Source organism: Mytilus trossulus, chromosome 14 (assembly GCF_036588685.1).
Source record: "Mytilus trossulus isolate FHL-02 chromosome 14, PNRI_Mtr1.1.1.hap1, whole genome shotgun sequence".
NCBI classification, from domain to species: domain Eukaryota; kingdom Metazoa; phylum Mollusca; class Bivalvia; order Mytilida; family Mytilidae; genus Mytilus; species Mytilus trossulus.
Window position 1 is genome coordinate 62,831,530 of NC_086386.1, and position 24,116 is coordinate 62,855,645.

The following is a 24,116-nucleotide window of genomic DNA, read 5'->3' on the forward strand; positions in this document are numbered from 1 at the left end:
TCAGGAATATAACAGTTGTTGTCCATTCGTTTGATGTGTTTATGCTTTGATTTTGCCATTTGATTAGGGACTTTCCGTTTTGGATTTTCCTCGGAGTTCAGTATTTTTGTGATTTTACTTTTTGGTAACGTTTTACGCCGGAAGCATACACATGATATCACCTTGTTTAGTGGTCAAAGAAGATAACGTCATATCGCGGAATATTGTTTAGTGAAAATTTTACACTAAAATAATGATTAAAATTGAATTATGTATTTATTTTGCATTAGAATGTGATCACTGTCTTGTATTTGAATATTGCAGACGTTTATCGGTATTTAACTGTCGCAAATACCCGTTCAATCAATTTAATCAGGGGGAAATCTTAACTTTCCAGGGGTAATTAGTGTATGCCTTTAAGCAAATTGCATTGAAACTTGGAATCGTCCGGGTTTATTCTTCAATAGAAAGATCAATCGTTCTAAAAGAGAATAAATCCAATAAAGGTATTTAACCTTTGGTGTATATGAACCAGGTATCACTCCTATTTTATATAGTATTTTTGCTGTTATAGTTGCAATTTGAAACTTTTCGTAGTATAGATCCAAAAAAGGGGACACACGTATTTTTTACATTAAATTTACAGATCTCAACATTATCATCCCAAAAAATTGTATGAATATTGTATAAAATAAATCACCTCTAGTTGATTAACTGCAAGTTTTTCTTTGTGATCTGTTACATATTTAGCAATAGCATTCAGTATAGCTGATGATGCCAGCAGATCACCAGATCTTAATCCGGTTTGGACCCTAGTTATATTTTCTAGATCTTCTAGAATTATGGTCACAATATTATATTCACTGCCGCCAGATAAAAGTCTAGCTGTCTAAAAGTAAACAAAGTATTAGTCATATTATTAACTTCATTGTGTGTATTTTGTCTTCAGTAAATTTTTCAAATTTAGATGTTTTTCATAATATTGTGAAAATTATATGTACTCAAAGTGCTAATAATACAAAAAAAGAATACATCCAAACAAATTCGTATAACATTTACATCATGATTAAACCAGAAGCCAGTAATAAAAACTATAAAGAACAAAAAAAAAAAAATGCAGATGATATGTGTTACAAATTCTAATATCAATTAATATTATCTTACCAACCTGCTCGTGCATTTTTCATTGTTATTCAACGCAAAATAATTATCTAAGATACCTGGGACGATATCATTTCACAAAGGATTTCTATTGTCTACTTATTGTACCTCGAACTTATTTACCCGATGTAGGTCTTTAAGTTGAGGTTCAATATACTTAAAGTTAATCGGGCATGACTAATTAGATACGCCCTCTTAAAATCAGGGGGTCCGACATAGGATCGGGAAAAAACACCCAGCAAAATACCTTAATTTACAATTAAGAATTTGTTTGATTCAAAGTGCTTTTGGTTGCTTAAATATCTCCGATCAATAATCAGGCGGTATTTTGTGAATATAATAACCTGTACCGAACCGGGAGATGTTAGCTGCAACAGGAACTTATTTATAAAAAAGTCCATATCTCATTTACTTATAGTGGCCGTTATTGATTGTAAATTCATGACGTTTTGTTAATGGCATTCGTCTATCGTGGAGACAAAAGAGGGAAGAAGGGCTAATAGCTTAACTTACGATTTCGATCATTATAATAGTTCAAATATATTCTATTACGGCATACGTTTTACCTCTAGCGAACGCTCTGCCTTATTGAAAAAAGTGCATTCTTAATTTGTAAGCATTTGCTTCAGATTGGTCCACTTTGCATCTAGTCGTGAATATGCATGACATATTTGCCACTGGACACAAAGGAGCAATATAATAATCATTGTCCTCAGTTGATTATAGTCTCAAACAGTTTTCCAATTTTTATATATTTCATTATTATTTACATTTGAATTTTTATATGAAAATCCTAGCATTTCTTCCATCATTTTCTCTTTGCATTTAATCTTTTTTTGTTAACATTAAGAAACCGTTGTCGTAGTTCACATCAGGGGCTACATTGTATGATTTCCAGCAAAACTAATAGGGGAGGGGACTAGAACAGAAAAAAAACAATATTTATTGAGTGGCAATAACTCATATATTGAAGCGAACAATGACGGCTGTCTCGTCTAGGTGACAACATTTTGCTTTTTCAAGTTTATTTATATCTCAGACTGGTATAATAGTTGTCATAAAAGCAAACAAAATGATATAAAAAAAAGGTTGACAACATTTTATAAAAAGATTCAACTTATTTTGGGCGTTTCATTTTTTTATATTGTCTTGCGAGCTGTATTATTATGGTTTTTTTCATCTACTATTGTTCTAGCAAAAGTCACAAAAAATGTTGTTAAAATCAGCCATGCGACTTATTTGAAGAGATTAAGCTGATCTTTCTTGTTGTTTACACATTTTAATCATTCAATTCGTGCGTAGATCGTCTTTCCCTCTAATGTTTTTTAAGATAGAGATAGCATGAAATTCTCACTGCACCAGGCATTGAATAAACATTCCTATTATAGTTTGATCGGACAAAGCTGCGTATATATCCAATAAGCCAAACGAACGCACCCATTTAGCAAGGGTATACTGTGGGACGGGAGAGGTCCAGAGATGTCAATATTTCTATACCCAAGCGAATCATTTGGTTTTGAATTAAAGGAGATAAATGTTTACATTATTGCGACAGCAACCCAAAGACACAGATAAATAAAAGTATTTAGAGTCAACACTCGGTCTTTTTTTTTATAGAAAGATGCGTAAACAGAATAATAAGCTCAAAACCGACCCATGAAAAATCATAGTTAAACGGAGTTAATTCAGTAATATTATATATCCGAAAAGGCACATTTGATTTAATATTATTCATCGTCAAAGATATCCCAACAATCTCAAGTGTTTGGCTGAAAAAATTCTCTTGCTCTATTTTAATTTTGATCGGTGAAAGTTTAAGTTGTAATATAAACCAGTAAAAGAAAAACACTTCACTGTATAATATGACGGTAAAATAAATAATGATAATGGATGACAACCAGCTTGTCACATAACTGACTGCTTATTAAAAAAGTTTTAAATATTTTTTTACTATGGTTTTTATCTACTGTTTTAATACGATTTATAACATTTGATTTTTTTTTGTCAGGCAAGGATAAAACTAGGAAAGATAAAAGTTTGTTCATGTGTTTTTGCTTCATTTAGACACGAAAAGGGAATAACGGACGTCTAAATTAAAGAGATTGTTTTCATATAATGCATTGAACTTGCGAATATATCTCACCTCACACGTTTTGATCGGGCCAGTTAAACCTATAGTTTAAGGATGTACTTAGGTGAGGGTTTGGAATTAGTGTCAAATGTTAGGACTCCTCAAGTGGTGTTTTTCCATACGATATAAGGTAAAATATTTTACCCCACAATACTTATTCATTTTTTAACATAATACTTAATAGCTCAGTCATCAAAGGTCATTTGACAAAATTTAAGCAGATTCTTGATTTTCTTTCTTTTGGTTTGAGACCCAAATAATACCAATGCAAATATAAGGTAAAGGTCCGAGTCAGTATTTTCCCGCCATATTTTATAAATCAAATATCATGGAAAAGGAGCTCCATGACCTATCAATATTTTAGCTTATTTTGATTCTTAACTAATGCTCTTCCAGCTTATAGCATCAATTTTGATTTCTTGATTTATTTAATTTTACCTTAGATCGCCCAAGTACATTCTCAATAAGGGTTTACTCATTGAAGTGTGCATGCGTAGTTTTTATTTTAAAAAAAAGAACACAAATAAAGCTTGATCTATTGATTCATTGGACTGAATAGACAAAACTAATTATTTTGCATTCGCATGTAACGTAATATAGGAAAATTACCAAATCAGATACAAAAGGAAAATGTACCGCATGAATATTGTGAAGGACCTTATGCATCTAGGTCTGTCCGCTTAGAAGTTCTGAAACAATCTGATGCATGATTTTTTACTATTAATTGGTTTTGGCTTTTAACTAGCTGTCAGTAACTGCGAGTACTCTCAAATCGTATTTTCTTGTTAATTCGACCTGTTGATACTGTTTATAATGCTTTTTTGTCATTTTTTATTTATATGGATCTTGGCTGTATACCAGCTTTGATTATTTGTAATATCTTCAATTTTTCACTTATTCTTACAACATTTGTATAAACTTCAAGATTATAAAAAACCGGTTTTTTTCTAAAGTGAACATTGATTGGTTAAATATTTCTCAGTGTGCTTGAATTTTTTTGTTAGCCTTTTGGTCATGAATGTTTGTCTCTAATATTTAATTAACTGTGCATTTGTATTCAGATATCGCAGATCAAATTTATTCGTTCATTGTGTAATCATACGTTTTTTGATTGAGTTAAGTCTGCCAATTGATATTTTATCGTATGTTTTTATATGTTGTGATGTTATGCTATTGTTTCAGAAAAAGGGAGAAGGTTTGGGCCCATTAAAACGTTTAATCCCGCTGCAAATGTTTGCACCTGTCCTAAGTCAGGAATCTGATGTACAGTAGTTGTCGTTTGTTTATGTAATATATTCGTGTTTCTCGTTTCTCGTTTTGTTTATATAGATTAGACCGTTGGTTTTCCCGTTTGAATGGTTTTACACTAGTAATTTTGGGGCCCTTTATAGCTTGTTGTTCGGTGTGAGCCAAGGCTCCGTGTTGAAGGCCGTACTTTAACCTATACTGGCTTAATTTTTAAATTGTTATTTGGATGGAGATTTGTCTCATTGGCACTCACACCACATCTTCCTATATCTGTTTAAAAAGCTAATTGTTGGGAGAGTTTACTTACTGTTTTCTGAGGTCTGATCTTTACGAATCTATTTCATGATTACTGACAGATCAAAAACATCAAGTACATTGTATATAAAGCAAGAGATTGTTGGGCATAATATTCATTGGTCAGTTATAAATGAGGTCTGTATGGGGTTCTGATTGCCTGATTTATTAAATAAGAAATCGTTATTTTGAAAAGTTGGCTAAAAAATATAAATTTACCCCCGAATTTTGTAAAACTATCATTTGGTGTTATTTAGATGCTATTTTTTTCTTATCATAAATAAATAATTATATGATGTAATGCCATTAAATCGGTCCGTTTTCATTTCTATTTGGAAACTGTTAATTTTATATATCAGTCTGAGTACTGTTCAACTATAATTTAAGTTGAACATATTTAAACTCGTCCATTGCAGGGGAATAAGGTTTCTACGAGTGCTTTTTATGTCCTTTCCTTATATTTTTGACGGTTTGTAAGTCAGTAAAAGTTCAATGATTAAGTTAATATTGACATTAAAAGATCTCCTCACAAAAAGGGCTGTTTAAATCCCCTCGCCCTTCGGGCCCTTCGGGCTCGGGGATCTGAACACTCCTTTTTGTTCGGAGATCTTTTAATATCAATATTAACTTATCATTGAACTTTTACTATTACATAATATTTATTCTCTCAAAATATATTTGATTTTAATATCAGATATTTTGTTTTCACTGTCAATTATAAAAGAAATCGTTAAACCTTTGTGTTATCTCCAGCAATAATTTTTGTACATGTATAATAAAAACAAACTGTTCATAGATACCAGGCGTATGTCAGCCTGACACACGTTTGTCTGCGAAATACTCATCATAAAAAGGCTCCGTGTTGAAGGCCGTACATTAACTTATAATGGTTTACTTTTATAAATTGTTATTTGGATGGAGAGTTGTCTCATTGGCGCTCACACCACATCTTCCTATATCTATAAAGTTGAAGAGCATTAAGGACCAACAATGTCGGAAGGTTTTGCCAAATCTAATTAACCAAGGTTATCTATTCCTTGGAGTAGACAATCTTTTTTTTTTTAATAATCAAATTATTTTTGATCATATCAATGATACTTTTTACCAACACAGAAGTGGTGACTAATAGGATGATGATACTCCGGTGAGGAAACCTCCATTAGCAGTTTCAACGACCCCACAATTGTAATACCGCACTAATGGTTTTCTACCTCAGACGCGTGTTTCGTCTACAAAAGACTCATTAGTGACGCTCGGATCAAGAAAGATAAAAGGCATAAACAAGGATGAAATAATAGACTCTTGAACATTATTGAAAATGTTATATTGACCTACTTATGTGATTTTAAAGATATTCATACAAAAGACACTATCATAAATGTTACATGCAAGTAAAACAAAATGGTAGTCATCACTGTAATTTTGTTTACCTGTTCAACGAGATATTGCAATGATTTACTTATGCACTGGCTGTAGTTAGGTTCATCCCAAATTCCAACACCGTTGCAGTTTCTTGAAACATTTCCCACGTAATCCCCGGTGCAGAATAAGTTAACCTGTGATTTTGGTTTGGTTAAACTCCATTTAATATTAAATCGATCCACATTTTCTCCACAATAATGTTTTGTACCTATAATATAAAAAGTTATACTGGCCAAATACGCGATGGTGAATATAGCATATGTTGGAGCAACAATTTATTGCATTGCCATTTGTACATATTGTTTAATTTATATTGAATATATGAAATGGATTTAAAAAAAGCAAGTTGTTCTTTAATGTTAATGGAAAATAAGGTAATTATTTTTGAAACACATATTTAATTTAAGAGCATTTTCACACTCAAACTTATTTCTGTGGATAAAACTTATCTTGATTTAGATACATTGTTGTCAAACAATTATAAAATATAAAACTAATAATGAGTGAGGTTCTTTGTATTAGAAGCAAAAAAAATGTATACCTTTGTTAACGATATCAAAAGCTAACTAGTATTATTCAATATGTTAATGCTTATTCAACATAGTTTTGGAATTGTTTACGAGCAGCGTTCATTTGATAATATTTAACAGGTTTTTCTTGAGTTAGATACAAATAGGTCAACAGTCACAATATGGGTCAGTTTTCATCTTCCAATTATAAAATTGCCATTTACTTATAGCGGGATTCCAGCAGCGTCTGTATATGGTGTGGGTATGCCCTCGATGACGCGATATTTTGGATATTGTGTTTTCTGTCATGATTTCGTAAACAAAAAGTGTTGCCGCTTACATATATAAGTACGTTTTTAACCATGGGTTCGAAGTCCTAAAGATACGCCATTCCATCAAATCGTTTATGTACGCTGCAATGAGCTGGTTAACCGCTACTGACTATCTGTGTTAGATATGATCACAAATATATTTGTATTGTCACAACTACAATTCCTTTCACTTATAAATTAAAACGTATGAAAGAATAACCGCTTTAATAAATAATTCTAGTTTAAATTTGTCAACGATTCTAGGTAAGAACTGTTCAAACCTTTAAAACGCTATACTTTTCTAAAAACGGCGACTGATATCTAACAATATCTGATGAATGTATTCATAGTATACTAATATAATTTAGGATGGGGAATATTTCAGAGAGATCTCAATGCGACCAAAGACTAGAAATTTCCGTACCCGGCCGCTTGCTTCAGTTGGCCCTTTAACAAAAATGTTCAGCAAAAAGGAAGCCACACTTAAGTCCGAAATATATAAATAACGTTGGTTTCAATTATCTGATTTCTCAAAAAAGATTTTGCAAGTTTTACATATGATACATTATAGTTAATAATCCTTCGGACGCATTTTGTTTTTTAAATATTTTAGTTGTTAAACCTTATTTGGTTTTTAATCCCATCGAGTTAACCCTAGAATGTCCGTTTTTCATTGGCAAATATGAAAAGAAAGAATAATTATAGGATTGAAATGTTATAGAAATATGAAAAGACAACACAATAAAATAAAATTGAGGTACCAACATGTACAAAAATACAAACATAACTGAAATGGATTGAACGACTTTAAATAGCATATTTACTTAGTTTTAGTGAAAATATCTTTGCATCTAAACCCTAGGTTTCATGAATATTGTTGATTAAATACCCTATTATATTTTTTAAGATAAACGTCAATATAACACAAATTGTATTAATTTACTAATGCACTGGCTGTAGTTAGGTTCTCCCCATATTCCTTCACCGGTGCAGTTTCTTGAAGCATAACCAAGGTATTCACCAGTACAGGATACGTTAACATTTGTGTTTATAACTGTTGTATTCCATTTATTATTAAATCTATCTACATGTTCTACACAAAAATGAGTGGAACCTACAATTATTAAATAACTTTCATTAGCATTGTACATTTTATCGATTGAAACTCGTTGAATATTAAAAAAGTCTTGTCCACACTTATCAAAGAAGAATTTTGTAACTGATAAAAAACACAATTGACAGTTGGTAGGATGATTGATTTGACAAGAGTTGGCTTTTCTATCATTGTTAAGTTTCTTTTATTCCAATCATTTATTATCTTGTCTCAATCTCAAGCTTCAATATTTACAGTAATGACAAAAAGTATAGTACTAAATGGGCATACTTGACGAATCCCCCGCTGAATGCCCAATGCACTTTAATCCAAATAATATTCAATAAACATTCCTGTATATCTGTATAAAGACTCTTGAGAGCCAAAATGCCTTAAAGAACAACACAATCTGCTATTAACGAACCTATTTTGATCACTGTGACTTTTTTCCAATACTAGTTCAAACTCCTGTGTTAGTGAATATGCAATGATGCTGGTATCTATATTTTAAAGAGTAATTGGTCTGTAATTTTTTAAGTTAGACGGGTCATTTTTCTTGTGAATTAAGGTAAATAAAGCTAGTTTTTGAGAATGTGTCAATTCTTGTTTCTCATCACAAAAACTAAAAACATCAACTGTTTTTTATCAACATGTAGGTACATACATTGGATGTAGTTGGGTTCTTCCCAAATTCCATCACCTTTGCAGTTTCTTCAAACAATATCCATGTATTCACGTGTACAAGATAGATTAACCTGTGTGTTAGCTGCTGTTATATTCCATTTAGTATGAAAGCTGTCAACGTTTTCCATACAATAGTTTATGGAACCTTTAATAATTAGATAAAGGTCATTCAATTTATACATTTGTAAAAGTTATGAAGGCAATATTGATAGAAAACATTATTGTATATGCATCTTTATGACCATATTAATGGATTTTATTAATCGCACAAATGTACATTTTGTACATGTATCCACAAATATTATAATGCAATGCTGCAAAATAATTTCAAATTGTACTGTTCTATCATTATCGACCGTGTTATGGTTTTGGCTTTTTTTTGTTATTTTGTTTAATTCAGATTGTACATGTCTTTTACAGTGTTTTAGATGTATAAAATAGCAGTACCTTAACCCGGTCTCGTTAAAATTATTATTATACAGTTCATTATCATGGTTAGGACATAATATACAATTTTCATAATATGTAGGTTGATAAGGAATTTTCTGAGAGACGAAGAAAACAATCTAATTATCAAACACATTTCTTCGAGTTTGTTATATCATTTTTTTCTAGTTTTTGCAGTGTTGATAAACTGATGCATGTTGTCATTATTAGTGAAAGTGTTTGAGTGGTGTGAATTGGCCGTGGGATAGAATGGTATCCGACCGTTATTGACAATCTTGATATCATAAGTGTATATTCTAAAAAGGCCTACTGAATCTTTTACGAAGGGAACCCACCTAGCTGTTGGCCGAGTTGTCAGACAGTACGTCGACTTAGCATGCGCAAAAGAGTATAATAAATGGATCGTTAACGGTCTCCAAATTTGGAAATTTTCTCAAACATTTGCGTTGTCTGTGGAAAAAAGATTGTTTTAAAGACTAATTTAGGAAGTACAAAGCATTACATGTGTACGTCGTATCACAAATATTTCGGACTTTGTATGGTTTCAAAGGACTTGCTGCTCAATGAAATCGGTTGAGTCCTTTAGTAGTATAGATACGTGTTTATGTACTCACTTGTCACGTTTACAGCTGTGCAGATTTTTTCGGAACTTTGACTGAAATATGTAGGTACATTTAAAACTAAATATAGAGGTATATAACATAGCTAAGGAGCGTTATAATTCTAGAGATATTTTTTTGAAATCTTTTATTGATGAAGTTATGATTTATTATTATTCAAATGAATGGTAAACAATTTTATACATTATATATATATTTTTATAAATGTACCTCAGTATGTATTACTTAATAAAATTATAGACGAACACATTCACTATTTTTACGATATTGTCTTAAAAAAGAATATTTACCGGTTAGTAGTAATTGTTTATACTGCAACTAGGCTATTTGCGCAAACAAATTTGTATTAATTCAATACAATATATAATTTCTCGAAATTGTTTACGTAGTGTGATTCAAATTAAAAACAATGATGGGTTATCCAAAATATTTCATTTGGAACATTTGGGAAAATAACAATACTTATAGAATAACTATATTTTGTTTCGAAATGAAAACCAGTTTTGAGGAAACTACACAGTTTATTGTGTATTCCAGATACGAAGCAGAGTTATGTACTTTATTTGTGTTTTATAACCTCGGCATGTTTTATTGATAATCTTTTTATTATTCTTAAATTAACATATACAAATTCATTCCTTGAAAAAAGTAGAACACGTACATCCTATAAACTCAAATTGTGTGCACTTTCAAAATATTTTCAATGTGTCTAGAAACACATTGATACTAGATTAAAGATTTATACATTTAATGCACGGTCATGATGAAACCTATAACATACAAAAAACAGCTTACTCCAAATTTTATGATGTCTCATAAATAGTGTATTTCTGAGACAAGACAGGACATAAAAGTTAACAAAATCATGCTTAGTTGTAGAAACTTAATAACCATTAAACTTCTGCTGCTTCATACCAATATCAGTTTAATACAATGCATAGTAAAAAACCAATAGTGGTTTGTCCTTCTATACAATGAACAACAATTTCGATGAAAACAAATTTTTGTGCATAAAACGAAATCTATAAGACAGAGTTTTCAAATAAAATATGGGAAGATAGGTTTTATAATATATCTTAAGAAAATAAAAATAAAATAAAATGGTGTCAACAAACTTGTATTCTTGCTACTAGTAAAAAAATGAAAATGTCCCTGTATGTCCAGTATACATGTTGTGCTATAATTTAGAGATTTCTCCCCTTAAATGATTTATTTGAAACTTTGATTCTAAAAACACAAATATATAGTATTTGATCAAACATTTTCGATAATGCAATCAGTCACTATATAAATAAACAGTGTAACCAATAAATTGTAAATATGTTACCAAATTTGCAGATTTGGACAAAACACTATATCTTTTATGTACTGTGACTGTACGATTCAACCCTGAAGTATTTTACATAAGAACAATCGAACCGACTGATATCAGCTGGTTGTATGGATAATCGAATAACGAATAACGATCCCGCCGCCAACTTCACATATATCAATAATCTTGTTTTGTGCTTCGAATTTATTACGTCATGCAAACTATTTTAGTCAGAGAGATAATTATTTATATATTTACGAACCAAGAGTGATAGGACAGTTTCCGCTTTTTGGTAAATTAAAACGACTTTAATACAATAAAGGCAACGAAGTAACTGTATTTATTAAGTGAATTGGAGACTGAAGAATATTGCAGACATGATGTGTTTACCTGATTATATCAAAAGCTGTATAACAGATTGAATGATTCCCAATATAAATCGGCGAAGGTATCCATGTCACATTTATATACCACCGTTCGTACGATGTCCCAAACATAAGCAACTCCGATATGGTTAGTTGAATTTGAGAAATAACTTGTATTTTTGAAATTCTAAAACAAATTAAGGTATAGTATTTTAAAACTCACATCGGCTAGTTAAAATCAATTACTCTATTAAATGATACACTTGCACTTTCACCTGAAACGTTTAACAAAGTGTTTCAACATACATGCACATATTCTACAAATTGATAAATGACTTATTTGTCAATATTACCGAGGCTATAATTAACTGAATAAGAAATTCATACATGATCAGCAAAATATAATTCAACATCTAATCAAAAAGTAAAGGATGAAATTTATAATCAATACTACTCAAACAAGACATAGACAAACACTTTATTTTAGATGAATAATCTCATCATTCTTTGTAAATTAAATTTACAATATTTTCAAGTTTTTCAACATATCTAAAACCTATCTAATTTTCTATATCTCAACTAAGATGAGATTATTTAGTATAATAAAAATTCTATTCTAAATATACTTCCTATTATAATCCTGACAAGAATAATAAAAAAAAAATCTAAACATCAGACAATATAAGTCAAAACATTTATGTTTTGCAGTGGATGATTCTGACTTAGGATAAGAGAATGGATATGTGGCGTGGGGAGTCAAGCCGTTTTGATTTACATATTTAATTTTCAGCCCTCTTGCCCAATAACGAATATGTCAGAAAGTCTTATCCTGTCGTATGTCCTAGGCAAAGTGGAATTAGGATTCTTCTTAGTTGGTGTTATAATATTTATCCTTTCCTCGATGTTGACAGAGTTGGACAGCTTCAAACTTGGGCCTTTGACAAGTATGAAGATATGATCTTTCGATTTTTCAATTTTCCATATTTAAACAGTAACATACTCTTGTCCAATTGTGAACCTTTCTTCACTGGTACGATGCACATATATATATAAAAATAAATCTCACAAACAGGCTTTGCAAATTTGGTCGATTTGGTGTGCATGTTTCCAATATGTCGTATGTGAACTTGAACATTTTTGAAAATGGCAGTGACATTCAATCTTGGACATCCCTTGATTGCCAAAAAACTTTATCTATGTTGATGGAATTAAAGAAATGAACAAGTCTTTGCTCCTAAAAGATATTATACAACAATTTTCAAGTTCACAAACAACATTTTGGAAGCACACTTTACAAACAGATGAGATTGGCAATTTTGTAACATGTCTTATTTCATCCGTTTTGATTAGTCGAAATATATGATATTTTGGAACATCAAAGATTTCCTCCTGCCAAGACGATTTGTGTCAAAAAGTGGTTAAAGCCAAAAAGTCGTATACGGCATAGTGGAAGCCCAGCGACGATATGCTTGTTAACTTTATAGGGACTTCATCTACAGCAGTACGCTCCTATGAAAATAAATTACTCAAGTATGATTATAAGGATGGAAGACTGGACATTCTGAAAATCCATGCAAAACAATTTGTACTGTCACCTTAATAAATTGGTTGACAGATACGCTTTGTCTGTTTCTTATCTAACAACCAACATCTTATCACAGTTTTTAATGTTAAAAAAAACTATTGTCACATTTACTTAATTATGTTTATGAAACATGAATATTAAACATACAGTTATGATAGCTCAATCATACCTAATTGCAAATAATGTAAATCAAGTGCACATATAGTTTTGATGTTCAAAAACGGCTACTAGTATGCGTGCATAAAAAATAGAATCAAATATACAGGCCTCGTATACCATACAATGACGATAAATGTGAAATCATTAACATTTATATACAGAAATATTACTCACGTAAAGCCTCTCGCTATGATATTCTGATGGTATTTAGTGTATACAGGAATTTCGATGATAGAATTCGTATCATGCAAAGTTTCAAATACTGGTTTTATTTCACATGAATCAGATGAATTCTGAAATGTAACCTCGATTAGAAACTGAAGTGGAATACTGCTTAATGCATTAACTGCTTCGCCTATGGCAAAATCTTCAATTTGTAGTGCAACGACGTAAAATCCAGTACTTACTGTTGAGTTATATGTGATAACACACATGTCCTAAAATAAAACAAGAATATATGCTACATTGTATTTTGACGCTGAGAAATAAATGTGGAGAAATGTTTTATTAATTGCAATTGCATAATGCGAGTCTACACTCACAGAAGTCTTATACTGTAGATATGATTATGAACTGACTGTGTAAAATGAAACGTGGAAATAAAGAAATGCCTGATATTTTTTTAAATACGCTTATTAGGTTCGTATGTTTATTAATATCCATCAGAAAAGTCATTGTTATTGCATCCACCTTAAATGTAGCACACCGGTAAAATATATACAATTCGAAAATATATTATCTGTATATTTGTTTGTCAGGTAGTTAGATATTTGTATAATGTAATGTTTATCAAACTAAGATCAAAGGTCAATGGCGGACATTTGTTAACTTGTCAAGAAGTCAGCTGTATTGTCTATATTTTGACTGTTGACTATGATAAATAGATATAGGAAGATGTGGTGTGAGTGCCAATGAGACAACTCTCCATCCAAATAACAATTTTAAAAGTAAACCATTATAGGTTTAAGTACGGCCTTCAACACGGAGCCTTGGCTCACACCGAACAACAAGCTATAAAGGGCCCAACAATTACTAGTGTAAAACCATTCAACGGGAAAACCAACGGTCTAATCCATATAAACACAACGAGATTTAAATACATGAATGAAATCAAAGAAAACGTTAAAAACATAGTATTAAAGCTTCCATGCAACCCTTTATCAAGGAATTCAAATCAGAAACATAAGCTTTGAACTATTCAAATTGAGATTGGAAATTAGGATTGTGCAAAGGAGACAACAACCCGACCATAAAGCAAACAACAGCAGAAGGTCATCAACAGGTCTTCAATGCAGCGAGAAATTCCCGCATCCGGAGGCGTCCTTTGGCTGGCCCCTAAACAAATATATATACTACTTCAGTGATAATGAACGCCATACTAAACTCAAAATTGTACACAAGAAACTAAAAGTTAAAATAATACAGGGTTAAGAAAGGCCAGAGGCTCCTGACTTGGGACAGGCGCAAAAATGCGGCGGGGTTAAACATGTTTGTGAGTTCTCAACCCTCCCTCTATACCTCTAGCCAATACAGAAAAGTAAACGCATAACAATACGCCCATTAAAATTCAGTTCAAGAGAAGTCCGAGTATGATGTCAAAAGATGTAACCAAAGAAAATAAACAAAATGACCATAATACATAAATAACATCAGACTACTAGCAGTTAAATGAAATGCCAGCTTCAGACTGCAATTAAACTGATTGAAAAAATATGTCCTCATCATATGAATATCAGGCACAATCCTCCCCGTGAGGGTTTAGTATAATTCCAGGCATATATTACCTGAGCCGTATTTGGTACAACTTTTTGAAATTTTGGATCCTCAATGCTCTTCAACTTTGCATTTGTTTGGTTTATAATTATTTTTATATGAGCGTCACTGATGAGTCATATGTAAAAGAAACGCGCGTCTGGCGTACTAAATTATAATCCTGGTACATGTACCTTTGATAACTATAATCATACCTTCATAATGTATATGAGAATAACATAACCCGTGTCATGCCAACATCTGGTTTTTAAATAAATGTGTTTAGTTCCGATGCAAAGACCCTATAAATGAATCAATATTAACGCCAAAATATGCAATCTTTAATTTTATTGTTTCAGTTTGGCGAATATACGTTACATTCAGGCGCTTTCTTGTTGATATATAAAAATAAAAAATGACAAATCGAGCAGCTGAAAAAACATTATGAAAAGAAGTGTTCCCAACCAACTATTATTCTAAGAACTAGGTGAAAGTCAAGAAACGATTAAACTGTGGTTTTCATGTTCCATAAAAAAAACCTTATTAAAATACCAGGCGTATAATTTTGTACAGCTGACGCGACTTTCGTCACATAAAACGGATGTTCCTCAAATAAAAACAAAGGCTAAAATGTCATAGATGATAATGGTTGGGTCATTTCATTCTTCATCAGCGGATATATTGTTTGATTTCTGTCTAATTTAAAGAAAGAATTTAATCGCTATGAAGAGGAACAGCTTTCTCATATGTATGCTGATTGTTTGTTGTAAAAGACGTCATTAAAAAGTAACAATTGCGAATATTTCAAATGAAACAAATTAGAAGAATATTTTCAAATTACAGTTTTACAATTTTAGTTTCAATGTGAGAACAATCAAATTGGTAACACATTTTACCAACAAATGCTGAGGGCATAGTTCCGGTTACAAATTATGCAGCATTTAATAGAGGTTACGGAAGTCATCACGAGTTAGTTGACCGTTATGGAAAAACCGTTTTACAAATGATATCGGATATGTTTCTACGTCGTAACTACAATCCGCTTGACTTACATGAATGTAACCTACCGAATTAGACTTTTTAGCGGATTTTTTATAACATAAGCAACACGACGGATGCCATATGTGGAATAGGATTTGCTTACCCTTCCAGAGCACCTGCGATAACCCTTAGTTTTTGGTGGGGTTTGTGTTGCTTATTCTTTAGTTTTCTATGTTGTGTCATGTGTTCTATTGTTTGTCTGTTTGTCTTCTTTCATTTTTATCCAGGCGTTGTCGCTGTTTCAGTTTGACTGTCCCTCTGTTATCTTTCGTCCCTCTTTTTTTTATGCAACACGCCTAATTATACTTAAATTTAGAACTTACTTTGGTACAAGCAAGAAGTTAAGACTCGAATAAATTGTATCGATAACGTTGTTGAAAAAGCAAATTAAAAAAATAAAACATTTCCGTAACTTTTTTCCCAATGGGACACTCTGTACGGTGTAAGCATATGACTGAATACAAATATGCATGCTATTTAAACAGAAATAAATAAAACAAAAATATGCCATCGACACAAAATTATCAAAAAAACAATGTGACTTTAATTTGCTGTTTTAGCTGACCCAACAAAATGGCTTGACTATTAAACGTTCGATTGATGTACACATTCCTATGTTTGGTTTTTTTATGAATTCATTGACGAAAATATACAGCTAACATATTTTCAAATTAAGGGCATCGATTCATAGTCTGGCCATCTGCGAGCTCCCTGCTCATCTATCAACGATTTTTCTCTCTTGGACAAGTATATGTACTGATGACTTGGGAAATGACAAAATAACGCTTTATATTTGCTCATTCTAGCTATAAATTGTAACTGTAAGCTTAACATATTAATGCAAGGGTTTATCAACAAGATTTTGTAACCGATTAGAAGAGATTTTCGGGAAGAATAAAAACAAACAAATATGTAGTAGTCACTTAAAATCCATATAAAACATATAGGTCATACAATTTAAGTCATTTAAAACCTTAGCCATGTCAAATCATACAATTTTATCGTGAACAACTTTTTAAGATGACTGTTATTAATACTGTACCTTTTTCACCTTTCAGTTGCTAATAATGGAGATGTTTAAAGAATCAACCCTGTTTTAATCTAAAACATATTATGCTTCTAAAAAGTAAAATCACACAAAATCCGAGGAAATTTCAAAACAGAAAGTCCCTATTCAAAATGAAAAATCAAATGATAAAACATATCAAATTTTCTCAAGCATATGATGTCTAATGAAAATGATCGATTTTCATAATTTAGGAGGGAGTTTTTCACTTACTTGATCTTACTAGAATATATCACCTTAGCCTTATTTGGCACAACATTTTTAAATTTTGGGTCTGCAATGCTCTTCAACTTTGTACTTGTTTGGCTTTATAACTATTTTATTGTGAGCGTCACTGATGAGTCTTTTGTAGACGAAACGCGCGTCTGACATATTAAATTATGCTCCTGGTACATTTGATAACTTTTTTATGGTAATGTATAATATATGAACAAGATGACTCAGTACAATTAAATACATCGTCATGATTATATAAATCAATGACATTAAATAATTTACAAAATTAATTATTTCAAAAGTACACTCAGTCTGTCTCTCTTTGTGAATAAATGTTGTTAAAAATGCATTTGATTAATATTTATATGCATTCGTTCCCTATATAAGTAATACATAAAGCTAAAATAATTAACAGTTGTTATATAAACAAAATTAATGATAAATTTAATCTATTAGTCAGTCATGTATAAATTGTAACATATATACTACATTTACCTATACACATGAGTAGAAAGTTTTGATAAATGCTGAAATAGTATTCATCATATGAAATGTGCAAAAGATAAAACATCTATAAAAAAATCTTCCTGACTTATAATTTGTCCTGAACAACTACTTAGACCAAGTTAGTTTTGTGCACAGCCTAGGAATTAAAAAGTACTGAATGCATTGTCTTACATTTATCAGCGTTTGATACTAGTCGACGAAATCGTATTACTCTATTTTTTTAACATTTAAGACAAAGCTGTCTTTTCTGATATATATATTTTTACAATACCCCAAACATATATGTATGGTCAGGGCTTTAAATAATATCTCACTGAAGCAAAAGATATAGTTGAAACAATACTGTAGATTAATTTATATTCATGTAATTCAAGTTCACCTTTGAAAGTTCAAACCAATGTTCATCTTTTAAAATAGCATTGGAAGCATACAACGTCACTGTTAAACTGATGTAAAACTAAGATTCCCATATTTACTTAAAATTTTATCAGTGAATGCAAGAAGTATTCTACCATTTAACTGGCATTGACTTCAAATAACATATAAAAAATGCAAAAAAAAAACAACTCTAGAACAGGCACAGATGAAAAACACATTTTCAATATGTAATATAAATATTATTATGAAAAAAACCTGAACAACTATGAACAAATACTTACTGTTCAAATTAAATATAGTGTGTACTAATAAAATACATGTACAGTTAAAGAAGGGCGCAAGTTACCAGAGGTACAGTCAAACTCATAGATCAAAAATATACTGACAACGCCAAAAGACAAACAGACAGATAATAGTACACAAGACACAACATAACAAAACTAAGACAAAGCAACATGAACCTCATCAAAAACTAATTAAGGGGATTCATATGTGCTCCAGAAGGGTAAGCAGATCCTGCTTCACTAGTCGTGTTGTTCATGTTATTACAAACCTCGTTTGAAAGTCTAATTCGGTAGGTCACATTCGTTAAACATAAAAGGAAAGGGAGATTGTAGCTACGACATATCCGATATCCATATCTGTAAACCAACTGGTGATGGCGTCCGTAAATCTTATCAAAGGATGATTTCAACTTCACCATATTGAATTTTTTGTTTGATAGCTTGCATGTGAGCAGCAACTTTCTATCAAGGCAATCATGATAGAAAATATAAGCCCGGGAATATCGTATTAATTTGGAAATCTATACTCCGTATTCACTAGCTTTATGTTCCTACATAGAAATGGAAAGTTCACATTTGGGAAGATGTAATCATCTCTTTTGTCGTGCAGTTTTGTTTCCAACTGACTCTTAATATCAATACTAGATATCTTTCAAGATATAAAACAGACTTCACTGTATCTGTTGATCATTTGTCTCAAGTTCGATGGGATAGCTGTGTTCAACATTGTCACCAAATTTGGATTTATTTTTTGAGAGAACATCGTCTACATAGCGGAAAGTAAACGTAAAGGATATTGCTAACTTATCGTTCTTTCTTCTGTACGAAGTCAGCCTCATAATAATGAATGAACAGGTTGGCAAGAACAGGAGTACAATTGGTTCCCATTTGAATCCCTCCCAAAGACAAGATACTTATATCTACGTTGGCTTTTTTTTAATGAAACAAAGCAAAAACAAGTCTTACAAATTGTCTTTTAGTTTGGATGAGGATTACTTGTGCATGTTGTGCAAAGTGTAGAAAAGATAAATGTTTTAATACTATTGCAAGGTGAAAGTCTTAGATTCAATGTACTCCACATCTGACTCACGCCACCTCTAGAATAAGCCATTTCACAATAACTTTAAAACCCGGCTTTGATTGCTGATAAAATATATGTTTATAATTCAGAAAGAGGTTTCATGGAAGAACAAGCTATATACCATTGCTTGTAAGGACACGTATGCAGTTTAGGTACCCAATACAGTGATGGAAGATCAAGTTCTTCATCATTGGTTGAAATTATAAAGAAATATTGAACATACTTAGCATTATCCAGAATTTTCTCTTTGGTAAGTGTCGTAAGGGTATATATAGTAACAGTTTAAGGATTAAGCTTTAGGTTTGAGCAATAACTCTTTCGGGCTACTCAGTTAACACTCTCTTCTATTTTCGCGTTCGTCGTTTACAGACATTTGATGAACATTGTATATACTTGTATTGTTATTGTATGTAAATATTGTTAGTAATCTCAGTACCTGTCAATAATAATATAGAGTTAGTTTTCACTGTTCGACCAGGGGGGGTCCCTGACTGAACGACTATTCCCACCTTCTGTTTACCCTTATTTCACACGTTCCCGCTTAATTCCCTTGTTATTTTATTAGCGTAGGGCATCAATATTGTATCGGAGCCCATATATGCTAAAAAGTAAAATCACAAAAATACTGAACTCAGAGGAAAATCATTTTGGAAAGTCCATAAGTGCAAGCTTAGATAAGTGCCGTTTGTCAATTTCCCGACTCGATATAATGTCAACATTCCGATCGCCGCCATTTCCATCACTATGTGTTTTGACTAACGTCAGTAACCTAAGGTAGCAATAAACAGTTAGGAAAAAATATTAAAATTTGCTCTCATAAATTTTACCATCCCCTTTTCATTGCTTTCTTGCAATACTAATCTTACTGTTTGTGTCATATATGTGCATATGTATGTAATCAGAATCTTTCATAGATTTTATATCCAGTATATAAAATGGTAAAATATAATTTCTTTTAGGTGTATCCATGGCAACAATCTGCACTTATTTGCTATAAAATATTGCAAAAGCCGGGGGAAAAGATGTCACATATTTCCCCAAAATATGACTAAAAGTAGAATTTCAATCGCTTGAAGTAATACCTTTTCTGAAACTGTGTACATATATCATTCAGTAGATCCAATGAAAATCATATGTCTTTCATCTCATTTTTTTGTAAAATTGCGTCAAAAACTTCGTGTAGAAAAAAACTGTTTGTAAACATTACATTAATTTCTGGACCAATGGCCGGTCAAGCTATGAAAATACGGATTGTCAAACAGAAAATAGCCCATAAAACATGTTAAAAACAATCTTGATGCCCTTATAAACCATCTTTGAAGGCTAAATTAGTACTCAGCTGTCTAAAAAGGAATTTTATTACACAATAACTTTCCTATTTGAAAAATCCACAGGGGCCATAATACGAAACTAAACTCCTAACTGTGTATTGCTACCTAATGACCTGAGATCTGCATCCAATCAGTATAACGTAAATTTGCCCACCATTTCCAAAGGGTCACGAGACGTTGGTGGGACAGATGTATAAAAGCGAGTGCATAACAATCTTCAGATAGACTGAAGCCCGTTATCAGGGCAATCACTCCTGATACAATGTACCAAGGAAATTACCAGAGCAAACCATAAGCTACGCAGTCAATGCAATACATCTACCTTTGCTATTGTATGCATCCCTGTTGAATAAATGGACCAAACCATGATTGACCTGGATGTTTTACTACGTTTACTACGATGTTGAGAAACGATTAACGTACAACGAAGAGAGGTCTCAGTATATTTTGTTAGGTGCTGTCGTAGGTTTTCATGTGATTTATACTAGAACTAATAGTAGTGATTGTTTTTATATAATACATTGTGAAGCTTAATTAGATATAGGAAGATGTGGTGTGAGTGCCAATGAGACAACTCGCCATCCAACAAACAATTTATACAAGTAAACCATTATAGGTCAGTGTAGGACCTTCAATACGGAGCCTTGGCTTATTTAAAATTATTTAAAATTAGCTCAATCTTGTTGTCTGTTGTACATGTAATAATAGTTATCAAAGGTACCAGGATTAATTATTTAGTACGCCAGACGCGCGTTGCATCTACATAAGACTCATCAGTGACGTCCATATCAAAATGTTTATAAATCCAAAACAAGTACAAAGTTGAAGAGCAATGAGGATCCGAAATGCCAAAAAGTTGTGCCAAATACGGCTAAGGTAATATATGCCTGGGATAAGAAAATAAGTTTGGTAAACAGGAAATTTATAAAAATGACCGCATTATTGATATTCATGTGAACACCGAAGTGTTGACTACTGGGCGATACCCTCGGGGACGAAACATCCACCAACAGTGGCATCGACCCCGTAGTGTAAATAGTTATCAAAGGTACCAGGATTATAGTTTAGTACGCCAGATGCGCGTTTCGTCAAGAATATGTTAGTCAATGTTAATTCATGAGTTTCTGAGCTACCATATTTAGACCAGTGCCTTAGGTGTTTTGCTTGCTTTACTACGATAGTATTAACTATTTTGCAAGCTACGCTACCAGGATAACTTAGTTTGTAACTCGACACCAGAGTTGACAGGTCTATATTATAATTTACCAAGAAAAAAGTAACCAGTGTGTTAACCTTGTAAAAATACCAGTTATTTTTGGGCCACCCCCGTCCTGTAACAATATGTTGAGTTACCAAGTGAACTATCAAACTTATTGATTTATCAAGCAGTTTATGTAATGAGATTTACAAATAAAAACGATGTTAACTGGGGCTTTATCTGAGGGGACAACAACATATTTGTCATAGATGTAAAACAAATATTTTACAACGATATGGTCTTTAAAGATTGTCGTAGCATGTGGAAACCAATCTGTTTCCTAATTCTAATTTGTATATTAGTTTTCTCTGTTGTGTCATCTGAACCTCACGACCTTGATCCATTCGGAAAGAGTACCTTATTCGTCTTTCTTGAGTTAAGCCTGGCATAATCCTCGACTGAAACCAACAGTATTTTGAAATTCTATTATCAATTGATGGATTGAGGTTTACGATATTTCGGACCTTTGGATAACACATTTCGAAGGGAAGTTATATTGACAGTGTAGGTTTGTTGCAAAGCTAAAGATAAAGAAAGATTTATACTTTGTTTATAACAATTATTAAGAGTTTTCAAATTTTGACAAGAAAAGTTCGTTTTGACCAGAACAGCTCTTAAAGTATTTTTGCAAACGGTGCAGATCGCCTTGGGGCTCGGAAAATTTTACAGTCCTTTGACTGGTATTTTTGCCAAAGCCCTCCATAACATAATAAATCTGTTCATAATACATATTTGTAACGGCAATAATGGGCAATATTGTTATTTTGGTAAGTTGTATTGTTCACGTCTAAAAAAGTGTGAAAAGATTATTTTTGTGTTTATGGAATTTTTATTCCCTAAAATTTGGTATATAACAAATTGCTGGAAGGCATCATGTAAGCCAATATAATAAAGAGTATTCTTTTATATGTTGAAGTAATTCAACGTAATTTTTCCGTTTTTATCATAATAAAACAGAAAACAAAAATCATTTCATTCAGCCTGTAGACCAATCCAACAATAATATATATATATATATTCATAATATAATCTTAAGTCCAATAATAAATGTGCTACGATTTAATATTACCTTATTCAAAAATAAATTACTCGGCGGTTGACACAATAAGTTATTATCATGATGATAATAACTATAATAGCTGCATTCAGACCAACTGTTCCAACGAAACGTTATATTGTACCTCGTATACATGTACGTATTGGCCCATCGACATTTTATAATATCACCATCTTCATCTTTGACTGTAAAATGAAAGTTTGAATCATTGAATCTTATTTACATGTAATATTTTATTCTATCATGTTATTTCATGACATAAGTTTAAACCAATATTTATGAATTTGAGTGTGAAAGCCAAGATGGTGCTAAAAACAGTAGGATCTGTTTACCTCTCCGGAGTAATACAACTCTTTCCGTTCTTTAGAGTAATTTTTGCTTAATCATTTATTTTCTATGTTGTGTTTCATATACTTTTTTATAATTTTGTTGTCATGGCGTTGTCAATTTATCATATACTTAAGAGTTAAACATTCCTTTGTCATCTTCTGCGTTAGCTTTAAAATAAACCCATATATGGATGAAATGGTTTGCTATGCAAGATTACAAAAAAAAATGTTTATTTAGAAGTGTTATCGTAGCACTGTGTTTTTTTTCAAATCAAATGCGCGCGTATAACAACCTTATAGAATAAAAATAAAATGCAATATGTATACTTATAAGTGAATTAATATATTTTCTGATAAACATGATATAATCTTCATTAAACGTCTTGTTAAATATATATGCTACCGTATACAGGGAAGACTCCACGTGATCAATTTAGAAAAAAATGGGAAGTATCACTAAAGCACACAAATATATCTGCATATATATGAAATATAA

The 24,116-nt window shown here is 31.7% G+C and overlaps 1 protein-coding gene across 1 annotated transcript in view; it reads right to left on the reverse strand.

Moving 5' to 3' along the window:
* LOC134697981 (adhesion G protein-coupled receptor L3-like) overlaps positions 1–24,116 on the reverse strand; it is a 58,352-nt gene that overhangs the window by 23,674 nt on the left and 10,562 nt on the right. Inside the window, exons 4-11 of the mRNA XM_063560266.1 lie at positions 23,304–23,476; positions 13,495–13,757; positions 11,602–11,763; positions 9,894–9,934; positions 8,885–8,977; positions 7,999–8,169; positions 6,244–6,443; positions 680–868 (exon numbers count right to left, since the gene is read on the reverse strand). Coding sequence (XP_063416336.1) covers positions 680–868; positions 6,244–6,443; positions 7,999–8,169; positions 8,885–8,977; positions 9,894–9,934; positions 11,602–11,763; positions 13,495–13,757; positions 23,304–23,476 — 1,292 coding nt within the window. The remainder of the gene's footprint in view (positions 1–679; positions 869–6,243; positions 6,444–7,998; positions 8,170–8,884; positions 8,978–9,893; positions 9,935–11,601; positions 11,764–13,494; positions 13,758–23,303; positions 23,477–24,116) is intronic.